At 44.5% G+C, this 13,442-nt stretch overlaps 2 protein-coding genes across 2 annotated transcripts; one reads left to right on the top strand and one right to left on the bottom strand.

Moving 5' to 3' along the window:
• Positions 1-6,514: 6,514 nt before the first annotated feature.
• Positions 6,515-7,839, bottom strand: phax (phosphorylated adaptor for RNA export; the record flags this gene model as incomplete). Its single annotated transcript, XM_079235783.1, has 1 exon — positions 6,515-7,839. The coding sequence occupies one exon, from the start codon at positions 7,837-7,839 to the stop codon at positions 6,631-6,633; it is 1,209 nt and encodes a 402-aa protein (XP_079091909.1). The 3' UTR covers positions 6,515-6,630.
• Positions 7,840-8,517: 678 nt separating this feature from the next.
• On the top strand, positions 8,518-13,439 carry pmpcb (peptidase, mitochondrial processing subunit beta). Its single transcript, XM_079236167.1, has 13 exons — positions 8,518-8,607; positions 8,885-9,052; positions 9,988-10,074; positions 10,210-10,339; positions 10,704-10,902; positions 11,012-11,091; positions 11,307-11,419; positions 11,645-11,788; positions 12,012-12,172; positions 12,285-12,370; positions 12,732-12,820; positions 13,131-13,206; positions 13,308-13,439. The coding sequence occupies exons 1-13, from the start codon at positions 8,524-8,526 to the stop codon at positions 13,370-13,372; spliced, it is 1,482 nt and encodes a 493-aa protein (XP_079092293.1). The 5' UTR covers positions 8,518-8,523; the 3' UTR covers positions 13,373-13,439.
• Positions 13,440-13,442: the final 3 nt, after the last annotated feature.

Below are 13,442 nucleotides of genomic sequence, written 5' to 3'. Positions count from 1 at the left end.
TAACTGAAGACAGGGCCACTGAAGGCTGCTTAATAAGAATAAACCAACTGTCTCTTTATTTTTTAATTGTCATTATTTATTGCCTCGTGATCAACACATCTTCACTCTTCCATGTAGGAATGTTTGGTTCTAAAATGACACAAATATAACAAGTAAATCCGTGATGTATACAACTATGCTGCAAATTAAGCATGAACATTAAATATCAGAGGAAATAAACAACATTAAATACATCTGTATCAATAACCTAGTTCATTAACAAAGACACATTTAACTAAATGTATGGTTTACACACATGTATACTGCCATCTACTGGTAGAAAGGTAAACCTTTACTCTGGTCTCCTCATAGAGGCTCTGTGTTTACTCAAGGAACAGCACAATGAGGTGGGATGGCGTCATCAAAAAACTGTGGTCATGTCGGACAGTTTTAGGCTGCCTTCAAGGTAGTCACAGGAAGTCACAGAAACAAGGACTTCCTGTTAGTTCTGATCTTTAGGGCACTTGTAGTTTACAGATCAAGTTTGGATTCATTCATATGTGTTTATAAATATATATTTATGTAGAAATGTGTGTGTAGCTGCATCCTTTGTTCTTTTTATGTCTGCCTGTGAAATACATTACTACTGGTTTTAAGTGTGTTATATAAATAAGATGTTGTATTATTAACCACACAAGATGTGTTTTTAGATTAAACCTGAGACTTATAGTCAAGAATGGAGCATTAAGTATTACAACTACACATAAAATAAGGATTTTCTGCAACACGTGGTGTTTGCTGTCAGATCTAAGAGCCAATCAGCTCTCTGATGTCCAGGCGTTTCCCATCATGCACTGGGTCACGCAGTCAGTGGAGAGCTACTGCGGCACCTGGCTCTGAAATTGACGGCCGCCTCGCTCTCGTGAGAGTATCGTTCACCACGTGTGCTTGACGTCAGAGCAAGTCAGGATCAAGTCAGGATCAAGTCGGGATCAAGTCAGGATCAAGTCGGACACAAATCTAATCGGCTTGCATTGGCACGCCGATCGCCAGCGATCGATTCTGCTCAGAACTAGCTCATCTCGAACGAGCCCGTCATCATCCTGGACTACAACCGCAACAAAGGCGGCATGGACGACCTCGATAAGGTGCCCGGGAAACTTGACAGTAATACTTTACACAATATTTGTCTATGTTTACATACATGTTTTATATTGGTATTTGTAAGTAAATTTTGTAATTTCATTTTTGTCATTATTTTGAGAATCAAAAGTCCTTTAATTATATTCAACCACTCAGTGGTTAGCATGCCTGTCTTTCAATCAGAGGATCGGTGGTTCAAGTCCCGGCTCCGCTAGTCCACGTCGATGTGTCCTTGAGCAAGACACTTAACCCCAAATGGCTTTGTCTACGTTGTATGGAGCAAAAATGTAAGTCGCTTTGGATAAAAGCGTCAGCTAAATGAAATGTAATTCAATTCCTCCAAGTTTGTATTTGTTTTATTTTATCATTTTATTTAAATGTTTCTGAAAACATTTGTTCTCTTTACCTCTCACTCATAATGATCTGTCACAGTTCACATTAGGCCAGAGGTCATAAGCTGTATACGGTCATACGGCTGTAATGCTATCGACAAGCATTTTAGTCATTCCTGCTACGATAAGATCACACAAGCCAACATACATTCCTACTTTCAGTAGATCTGTTTTACGGCCGAACCATGAAGGTCTTGACTGAACCTCAGCGGCTTGACCTACGTCCTCACGCGCTGTCTCCTCTGTTTGATCCTCAGGTGTATTCATCATCACTAGGCTCTGATCTCTCTGATTCTCAGATGAGTCTTCTACACAATTCTGACGTCCTGCAAGTATTTTCTCCTCTCCATCTTCTGGAGCTGGTCTTGAAGATCACGGATCTTTTGTTGTTGTTGAGCTGTCAGAGACGTAATTGCAGGTGTCATAGACTCAAGTTCAGTGAGCTCATTACCATGCTCTCCTTCTGAACACGCAATTGTTTGACTTTTGACAAATATTGTTGATTTTGTTGTTCCAATGACTCAACTTTGGCTCTGTGACATTCTCTCATTTCACAGTCAAGTTAAATGCACACATTCCATGTGTTCTTGTATTTCCCCATACAGAGATGTGAGGGAGGCCACTTCAGCAGTCTGGATCTTCTCATTTTCACGCATCTCTTCATTTGCTTCCCTGCGTACTTTATTTGCTTCCTGAAGCTTTTCATTTTTTTCCTGAAGCTCTTCATTTTCTATCTGCAGTTTAGTATTCTTTGCCTTTATACCGTAATCCTGAAATTCAGTCTGGGTCAGTTTGTCAGTAATGAACTCATTCTGCCTGATCAGAGGTCCTCCTATCCTTGTAATCCTGCTGAATTGCCAAATTATTTGTGGTGTCTGAGTTCATTATGTTGGTGGCAAATTGCAATTGTGCAGCCATGTCATCATGTGACAGCTCAAGGTCTTTTTTTCCTTCTTCCAGCTTTTTTGTAAGCCTGGCTACTTCCTCCCTTAGTTTGTTCAACTCTGTCTGTCTGGGTTCCTCCATTTGAGACATTTATCTTTCTGTCGTTCAAAATACTAGGTTTTGTGTTCCATACAGCCAACAGAAGCTCTGGGTTATATATGAGATTCAGCCTGCAGTGAGGGGCATTTGAAAGACAGATCTCTGACGTGTTGGGCTATATAAAATAAACTGAATTGAATTGAATAATCCTGCGACGTTGCATTCGTAGGCCGGCTGCGACGAGGCGGTCCCGTTAGACTTCTTCAAAAGCAGCCGCGAAATGAAGAATTGAATCGACATGCGGCAGCAATCACTTTTTTAAACGTAGGTCTGGTGAAAACCAAGCGACCTTATAACATCCCCGGTGTGTTAAAATGATCGGTTGAGCTACGCGACGGTGGAAAGAGACACGCAAGATCACGTGACTTAGCCGCTGCTGCTAACAGCCGACCGTATCTTAGAGCATGTCTCGAGAGGAATGGGCCGTGAGCAGGTGGACGGGGTGTGCACTGCAATATCACCTTCACGGTCCAGTATCGGCACACACGTTGAGAGGAACTACACGCTCAACTGAACTTGGTTATTTTGCTACTTTTGTTTTGTGGTGTGAAGCAAAATGAACTATTTACATGTTGTTATGTTTACTCAGTTCAAGCTGAAGCCTCTTCACCGGGGACACAGATGTAGAAAGTTCCGTTAAGCCATTAGTTCATTTGTAAAATCTCCATTTGCCCATCTGGGCACAGTTTAATGAACATCCTACACAAAGCCTTTACTAATCAATCTTAATAATTAATCTTAAGTGTTTTTGTATTGCTGTAACAGAGATGCAAGTTGTGACTATCAACTTTATATTTTCCAAATAAAATGTCAAATGTGTCCATCTAAGTTTGCGTCCTTGTGTTATTATACATTATTGATAACTGTTTCTCTTTTCATTACTTTCTCAATGTGATTAGGACAATATTGGAGACAATGTGGCTGCAGGGGAGGGTGAGTCCCTTGCAAATGAAAAAGAAATGGGACAAGAGAAATACAACATAAGTGTTACTAGTCAATAAACTGGTCTGCTGACATTTGTTTTGCACAGCTGAATATATGCAGTAACTTCTGGACACTTAATGTGCAGCCGCCACGGTTGCAAGCATTTCTGGATAATGACCAGAGAACTTCTGTGAAGCAAACTATTATTTTTTTTAACGTGTAGCCTACACTGTTATTTCAGAATAAATGAATCAGTAGCCTTGTTAGAATGATTTCACCTGCTAGAACAATTCAATAGGAAAGCCCGTAAGGAACTCCTGATGCCATATTTTAGTCCCTCAAGTCATTTAACTCCAGACTCATCACTTGTCAACTAAACTGCACTTTTCAAAATGCATAACCTGGTTTCAAATCTTTGAATTCCCACATGAATATGAACTAAAAACAAAATGTCAATTTAATGTGAATATCAGGCTAGGTGCATAACCAGACTCACTCACCCCACGATGGATGAAGTGGGCCATACAACGCATCCCTTATGTTAGACATGCAGCGGTATATTTCTTGAACAGAATGTGCAGTTTCATACTTGTAAAGTTTATATGAATAGGAAAATACCTTCCTGTGAATTTTCTTATTGTTTAACCATTTATAGAATGGCAAGTTGTTTTCTACGTGCTCAAAATTGACCCAAACAACGATTATCATTTCAAATGTTGGACTGTAAATGCTTTGCCGGTCTTTGGACACAGTCACGCCGACCAAAGGAGAAGAGGCTTTCTATCCTTCTCGGCCATGTTGTTTTCACCAGGCCTCTCCTTCAGGGTCCCATAGGTGTTGACAATACATTCAGTGAAATGAGGGTGAAGTGCTGTTTTATACCCAAACTGGCTTCGCGTCTCCATGAGGTCATTATACGTTTGAGTGAAACAAAGCCTCAGAGCAGAGAGGAGACTCACAGACTGAAAATGAATCGCGCTGATCTGGCTTACAGAGCGGATGTAAATGTTTCTTCACTGTCACATGTAGTTCCTTTATTTGAACACAGGGTGGCACATTCAGCTCAAAGGGCATATAGCGAATGAGAACAGGTGTGTGTGGATGGGAAGCACAATAGTTCTTGACCGTGGTCGTGTCAACGTGGTCGTGCTGTATCCGGTCTTGTATCCTGTGTTGTGCTGCAACATTACAACTTTATTCAAGTGTAGTGGACAAGCGGATTAATGCTATGGTGTCACGGAGCAGAGAATGACTGGATGAAAGAGACACAGCGCACTGGACGTTGGATTTGTTTGTGGCAGAACACGCTGAACATGTTCTCCCATTCGACCCCTAGTGGCTCTCAGACTTAAATTGGGTAAGGTTGGAGCTTCTACAACTTTAAAACATACTCAAAAGGCAAAGCCTTATAACAGTTCCACCAAAGCAAGCTGCCATAAATAAGCACAAAACATTGCTATAAACACTATATTCAGTGAAGAGCTGCAGCTCTATCAGCACTTTAAAAAATAGTTGAAAAAATCAGTTGAAAGCTGCTCAGCGCTTTATTCATTGAGCAAAATTGTTATGGTTTTTATTCCTTACTTTTAATGTGCTGCTCTGTGTCTTTGTATTGTGTGTCTTGTGTGTTCTTCTCACCAGGTATAATGTTGTATTGTGTCCTTCATCCTGCACTGTTTGCTATTGTGTTATGTTTGTTATGACCTGCCAAGGGACGACAGATGCAAATGAGCTGAAGCTATAATCTGGTACGGTGCATCAAGTGGTGACACTAAAGTTTGAACTGTACATGGTCCCTTTTAAATAAAGATAATTAAATTATTCCTGTCTCCTACAACTTCCATTAGGATTATGCAAATTAGGCGATGACTTCATTTAGGGACTTAAAGTGACTTTTATGACAGCCAATAGCGACTTTCCTTGGCTGATGATTGTGTGAGTTAATTTCCGTGACTGATAAATTCACGAATGAATTGTTGTTGTGGATGTGGTGATGATGTCGCGAGACGACAGAGGCCGTCGCCGTCTGGAGAGATTCACGTTCACACGGACCGTGATGCGAGCGAGCCCGACGAGATGGGTGCCTTCATCCACCTTCATCTTCAACTGCGATGTATTTGTAGTCCCAGTTTCTCTTGATAAGTCACCAAACCCAGTCAACAGTTTGGTTTGTCTGTTCTGGGCGACTGTAGAAAACATAGCGATGCAACATGGTGGACTCTGAAGAAGACCGACTCCTAGATATGAGGGGCTCATTCTAAACGAATCAAAACAAAAGTCTTAGTTTCAGGCGATATTACACAATAATAAAAACAGTTATGAATTATGTATTCCATTTCTGCGAACAGATCCCCCTAAATCCTACCCACTGGTTCATACTTGTTTAAACGTTTACATATAGTGTGTTGCACCTTCCATCACATGCTTCCTCTGGTATATAGATTAAACTACTTTATGCATTGTGTCCTTTCATCCACTTGTATGGGAGCAATACTGCATCTAAACATCAGAAGTCTGCCATCTAGTGGACAAACCTTTGCTCTTCTGGCTCTTTTGTGTCTAAGAAAACCAACCAAAAGATAATCAGCCCAAACTGCTGCAAACGTTCATCTCACAGGCACTGATCTAGATCACAATGCTTCTGGAAGAACTCTACAGTGAGCAGCATTGAACAAACCCAGTGAGAAATGAGTTTTAAGTAATTTATTTATGTTCCACACAAATTGAGTTAAGAAATCAAAATCTCGTTATATCCTAATGAAGACGTAGAACAAACAAAAAAAGTAAGTATATTTGAAAATGAACAAGAGCGCTTCATTGTTACCTCAATATGCTTCAACAACTTAGGTAAGATCTGATTAATAAGAATTTGATTTAAAGGCAAACAACATTTGTATCACAAATCACTGTTTACATGTGCTGCAATCTACAAACCCATGCTGCACTGAACAAAACCAATATTTCCTTAAACGTAAACTGTTCTTGTATTGCTGAGGAAAAAAAAAAAAAAGAAAAAAAGAAGGACACGGCGGTGAGATTCTGGATGCAGAGGAGAACATACGTATGCGGTGCTTTGAGTGTGGTGTTGTAATTGTAATCCTAAATGAACATGTTCAAAACCTCCCAGAGTTCAAATGGCAGGCATCCCTCAAAAGACCTCCAGGTCCGCAGCGTTGTAGACCACCGCTGCCGTCTCCTCGATGCCCACGGCAGCTTCCTCCTGACCCTCCTCTTCGTCGTCTGCACCTTCCTCCAGTGACTCCAGGGCCTCGTTAGTGTCACTGGCGAAAGTCTCCCTGGAGACGTCATCGTGCTCCTGCAGGTTCAACGTGCCGATGGCCTGCTTCATCTTCTTGGCCACCATGTACCGCCTCCTCTTCTGGGCGGCCTTCTTGCTCTTGCACTCTTTCTGGTGTTCGTCAAAGAAGATCTTCTGGATCTGGGACTTGCTGATGCTAGGCGTGTTCTTCAGCAGGTAGAGGTACACCCCGCCAGGCGTCCGTCGCCTGCTGCCGTCCATGGTGTGCACGCCGCCGCCTTCCTCCAGCGTGGCCGTCTCTCCCAGCAGCTCTATGGCTTTTTTCTTTCCGATGACGGTGACGATGCGCTCGATCAGATCCTTTTTGGGCTCCTGCAGCCGGTGTGCTATCTCCTCCGTCACCTTGTCATCGGGGTCGTCCTCCGTGATCTCGTACCGGCCCTTGATGTCCATCTCCGCCCTGGGGCCCAGCCTCTCTTTAGCCGGCCTCTTCCTCTTGGCATCCCTCTCCTCAGAGTCCCGGTCCTTCATGTACTCCTCCAGCTGGGCGTCCAGCATGTTCACCTCTCCATCATTAGTCGCCCGTTTCTCCATCTCCCTCTCCTTCTCCATGATCTTCCGGGCCAACACAAAGTTATATGTCTCCACATTTCTGCTGGACATGCTCACTTCACCTTCCATGCCGAATATGCCCAGCTCTGCAGCGACGGCATCCTGGCACTGCTCCTGGACCACAGAGCCCCAAATGTTGTTCACTTTGCGGCCTCCCGGCGCGCCGGAGCCGGGCATGCGGGTCGGCTCCGGCCGGGTGGTGCAGGCAGGCCGCTGGAGGACGTTGGTGACTTTCTGTCGCTTCCGGCGCCAAACGGTCGCCTCCTCGTCGGACGAATCCGGGTCGCTGTCGCTGGACTCCACCGCCCTGCCGGTGCTGCGGTAGGCGGCGGCAGAGCGCTGCGCAGCGGCTCGGTCGTGGAAGGACTGGCCGCTAGAAGCCGGAGGAACCTGGGGTCGAGCGGTGCCCATCTCGGTGTCCGAGCCGGAGCCGGAAATCTCCCCATCTTCCAGATCACCTTCCATTAGATTTTCGCCGCCAGCCATTTATTACCTGGAAAGCCACAGCACAGATAATGGCTGTTGACTGCTGGTTTAAAGCATCGGCTAAAGTTTATGCTACGAGTTAGCAACAGCAGCTAACACAACCGTTAGCTGGAAGCTAGCGATGCTACGGAACTTAATATTAAACTCAGGAAAGAGTTCAAACGTTAGCTGACTCCGTGATGTGCATGAATCCCTATTTTCTCTTTGCGTGTCTCTTCTACTCACTGTGAACGGCTGTGAAGAGGTTGACAATCTTGAGACCCTCTGAAGAAAATTCGCGCTAAGCTAAAGCAACACTTCCGCCTCCCAGCTGTCAGACCCTTTCAAAATAAACCTGACCACGGGGTTCACTTTACCAGCAAAGCAATGAAGTCAAATATATTTAATATAATCCCCCAAAAAATGGAAATACTTGACGACGCCTATTTGTGAATATAGACGTAATAATTGGGAATATAAGTCAAAGAGCATAACATAGCGTTAGTTTTCATCAAGCATCTATTCATTCGTAAAATGTGAATATGCCTTAATTTGATTTGCAAATACAACTTTTCTTAATATTATAACCTTTGTAGGACTACTTTGAAGTTTTGAATAGTCCTCTGGCTTTTATTTCCCCCGGCGGATGTAGTGTAGAAACGAGTCATCGAAGCCGGCTCTCGCGCAGTGTGACAGATAAACAATATGGCGGCGTCCTTGCAGCGCTTCACGTCTGCTGGGAAGTATCTCCTTCAAAGACATTTACTGAAGACCAATGCTTTACGCAGGGTAAGAGTACGCGTTACCGGTCTTATTTCGGATACAGCGCTTCCTCGACAGGTGCTCCGGTCCAGCGGAACGGAGGAAACCGCCTCGTCATTGCCGGTCAGGCTCTGTTTGCTAACAAGCTAGCTAGCAGACGCTACATGCTGGTGTATTACGAGATGAGTTCTTAAAAAAGTAGTTTAACCTATGAGCTCAGTAAAACGACGGAATGGGTTATTAATGTCAGTTGACGTCATTTTCGTGGACTGTAACAGCTGACGTCACTGTCCCACTTTCGCAGTGTCATCATGACCGGTCATCAGCGGGGGTCGTCCCGGCTGCACCGCGCCGGCTGCTGGCCACGCAGGCGGCGCAGCAGGTGGCCCTGAACGTCCCCGAGACCAAGAGCACCACGTTAGAGAACGGCCTGCGGGTGTCTTCTGAGGACGCGGGGCTGACCACCTGCACGGTGAGAGGGAGCAGGACACACACACACACACACACACACACACACACACACACACACACACACACACACACTCCCAAGTCTCTCACATACTAACTGTAATCTCGTTGGTCTTATGAAAGAATATTGAGTTAGATGCTCCAGTTGTTGCCGAGCTGCACTTTTATAACAAAACATGGAGTGTTCATGAAACATACACTCACACACACAGGAAGAGAGAAAGGGGGACAGACATTTCTTTCACAATATGATTCACAAAATTGATTCCACCTCAGCAAGTTAGAATTAAAGTGGCAGGAGTTTGAGGTCTTGTCTCACATTAGAATGGAAATACCGTAAAATATTAGTGAACGGGTGAAAGAAAGCTGACTAGATCAAAGAAGAAAGAGAGGGAGAGAAGAGCCGGCACACACAGACTTGCTGTTTATTTAACTACAATTAAATGTATTTGTTTTTGTTAACTGAATCCTTTAAGCCCAAACTATAATAACGTAATTCAAGACACAAGTATTTTTGTTTTGTTTTTAGGGGAACAAATCAAAAGCCCTGATATAACGACTAAACCTCGCCTTACTACATAGTGGAATGTATAGGACAACATTGTTGCCATCTTTTCAGACGGTGATTCTTCTTAAATTTGTAACTAGTCACAAGTAATGAGTTGCAAGTGTCGGCAATATTAAATTATAATTATAAAAAAAGAGCCCAGTTACATTCTGTGGTTTTGTTTCAGTATATTGTAGCGAAGCATCTCGAGGCCTGAGGTCAACTCAGAGCTGTGTGTGTCACTTGACGGGTTTTATCCCAAAGCGTAATAAAGAGTTGAGCTCCGTCATTACAGAAGACGGCCTCGTCTCAGATCTCTGAGGTTCTGGGACAGCAGCCGCAGAGACTGGGTAGATGTTAGCCTGAGGATATTCATTGCTGATTCCGTACAGGTGGGCCTCTGGATAGACGCCGGCAGTCGCTACGAGAATGAGAGAAATAATGGCACCGCGCATTTCCTGGAACACATGGCATTCAAGGTGAGGTGGTTACAGTGCAGCGTTTATAAAGACAAAAAGGACGAGTGAGCAAAATGTATACATTTACCTTTTTAGGGTGATGTAATAAAAACAAATAACTGAAAGGTTTGTTCACCGTTTGCATGTGTGTGACAGGGCACCAGAAAGCGCTCCCAGTTGGATCTGGAGCTGGAGATTGAGAACATGGGGGCTCACCTGAACGCCTACACGTCCCGAGAGCAGACCGTGTACTACGCCAAAGCGTTCTCTAAAGATCTTCCACGAGGTACGGTGCAGCAGGGCAGAGCGGCTGAATGTGGCTTTGAGGGCAAGACCGTCATGTGGTGATGAGCACCATGGTGATGAAGACCGGTAGCATATGTGTTGTTGCTTTGCAGGGAATTTCATATTTGATGACGTAATCGTGGCGTGAGGGGTTCTCTTCTGGTGTCTCATACACAAGCAGCAAATCAGACAAAACAATTTGCGGTGTACAGGTTCAGCAGGACTGAGCGAGGCGGGCTGTCAGACCCTGCTGCAGTGAAATGGGAGGTTTTTTAAAGTGACTCTGGCAGCTGCAGATCATCAGCAGAATCATAAAAAGAAATAATCCCTCCGTCTACCCAAATAAAATGTCTTCTCTCCACCAGCTGTGGAGATCCTGGCGGACATCATCCAGAACAGCACACTGGGCGAGGCAGAGATCGAGAGGGAGCGAGGGGTGATCCTCAGAGAGATGCAGGAAGTCGAGACCAATCTGCAGGAAGTGGTCTTCGATTACCTGCACGCGACTGCGTACCATGCCACCGCCCTGGGCAGGACCATCCTGGGCCCCACCGAGAACATCAAGTAAGCCCAAACATTTGGATCATTGCGCTTCATGCACTCTCTCTCTCCTGCTGTCCAACGTTCTCGTGCCGTTTCTTTCACGCTGTAAGTCGGGTGTGTTTGCTTGCAGGACGATCAACAGAGGCGACCTGGTGCAGTACATCACGACTCACTACAAAGGCCCGAGGATCGTGCTGGCTGCTGCCGGAGGTCAGAGCTGTTCATCTCCTCACATGGTTGACATTTTAGTTTGATATGAAACAACAAACCCTCATCAATGCTGGCTAATTCTCCGCATCTGTCATCGGCTCATGTAGAATCTTTTCATGAGACTAAGTAAAGTTAGTTGACATTACTGCTGACTGTTCATAACTCCCACCAGACCAAAGTCGATCTTAACGGCATCACGGTGTGTTTTTGATCAGGTGTTTCACACAATGAGCTCATTGATTTGGCCAAGTATCATTTCGGAAAACTTCCCGGCACATACAGAGGGGAAGCCCCGGAACTTCCTCCGTGCCACTTCACAGGAAGTGAGGTAAGTTGAAGTCTTGAGCCTAATGCCACGCTTTATTGTTTGAGCTTCTCTTTTTCTGAACAACGTATTCAATTTTGTCATGTAAATCAAGTTGAATATTTCTTATCATTTCCCCATATAAATACAAAACAAGAACATTGACGACTGTTTATTTGAAAGAAAGGACGTGTTGGAATAGCGCAGTGGGACTATGAGTTTGAGTGAACGAGTTCTGCTTCTCTTCAGATCCGTGTGCGAGACGACAAGATGCCTCTGGCTCACATCGCCATTGCAGTGGAGGCGGTCGGCTGGTCGCACCCCGACACCATCCCGCTCATGGTGGCCAACACGCTGATTGGAAACTGGGACCGCTCCTTTGGTGGAGGAGTGGTGAGGACTGATGAAGCTTTAGTATGTAGTGAGAACACCAAGCTGCCCGAGACGACTTCCAGACAGCTTGTTGAGTGATGGCATGGTCTACATCCTGCCTGGCTCGGTTATTTCTATTTAGCTCATTAACAATTTCAGTCTGCTGCTGTGTGACAAAGTGAAGAGGAAGCCCAGGCTTCCCATCCTGTAACCGTCCCTGTCTGATTGTCCTTTGTGAACCCAGAATCTGTCCAGTAAACTGGCTCAGATGGCCTGTCAGGGGAATCTGTGCCACAGCTTCCAGTCCTTCAACACCTGCTACACCGACACCGGCCTGTGGGGGCTCTACATGGTGTGTGAGCCCGGCACCATTGACGAAATGATGCATTTCACTCAGATGGAATGGTGAGTACACGCTCAGATGTACGGTCTGTGTAGTTTTTTTAGTTTGTGTAGCTGCGTCTACTTCCAGGGCCAAATGTAACGACTGACGATGAATCTTGTTGCTCCCCGTTAGGATGTCTCTCTGCACGAGTGTGACGGAGGGCGAGGTCGCACGGGCCAAAAACCTGCTGAAGACCAACATGCTGCTGCATCTCGACGGTAAAGTCCCAAAAGCAGAATGTAGCGCTTTGGTTTTGATCCATTAGATGGTAATGGATAGGGTTTGGCACAAACGTCCACTTGGTCTCAATGAACTGGTTCAAAAGGTCTGACAAAACACTTTTTGGTCAATAACTCAAGAATGAATATCCTAATTAAGACCATTTCACACGAATAACAAATTACATTTTTAGAAGCAGTGTATGTAAACTGTAACTTGGCGAAGGCGTACTACGGCATGCTGGCAATCCTAGTCAGTCGTATCTATTGTGTGACTTTAGTTATGTTGTTTTTTTTCTCAACATGCTAAACTAGAGATCTGTCATGTGAGTGACTAACTATAAACACTTATTCACTGCAGGATCCACTCCTATCTGTGAGGACATCGGCAGACAGATGCTGTGCTACAGTCGGAGGATCCCTCTCCACGAGCTGGAGGCCAGAATAGATGTGAGTGGATCCATTCAAAGCTCAGCCACTCACAACGTACAGGGGGCTTCCCAAATTATTTCATTAGTTTAAAAATAAAGATTAAGAGGCAGTGGGGAATATTGATAAATGTGGCGCCTACAAATTTTGCCAAAACATTAGGCCTTAAAGACTAACAACCTCTCCAATTCATGTTAAATCATATTGCCTTTTCCTCAGCATATGTTGTTTACCAATTTAGAATGATTTTAGGCTTCGCTTCAGGTGATATGGGAATTTAGGGAAGAAAGATCTATTGCTAAATGTAATTAGTTTTTTCCTGCCTCTACAGGCCATTGATGCTACGACCATCAAGGACGTGTGTACCAAATACATCTTCAACAAAGCTCCGGCCATCGCAGCCGTTGGTATGTTTGTCCTAATTGTCAGAACAAACGAATCACCTTTTGAATGAGAACAGTTACATATAAATATACAACCCATGATGTAATACTGTACTTTCCCTCAGGTCCAATTGAACAGCTGCCCGACTACAACCAGATCCGCAGTGGAATGTTCTGGATGAGGACATGAACCAACCAACCCGCTCTGAGGACTATTACAACCTGTACAGCATAACAAATAAATTAAATATCACTTGTAT

The sequence above is a fragment of the Taurulus bubalis genome, assembly GCF_910589615.1.
Source record: "Taurulus bubalis genome assembly, chromosome: 20".
Classification (NCBI taxonomy): Eukaryota; Metazoa; Chordata; class Actinopteri; order Perciformes; family Cottidae; genus Taurulus; species Taurulus bubalis.
Note: the sequence above shows the minus strand (reverse complement) of the source record. Positions and strands in the feature narration are given on the sequence as shown.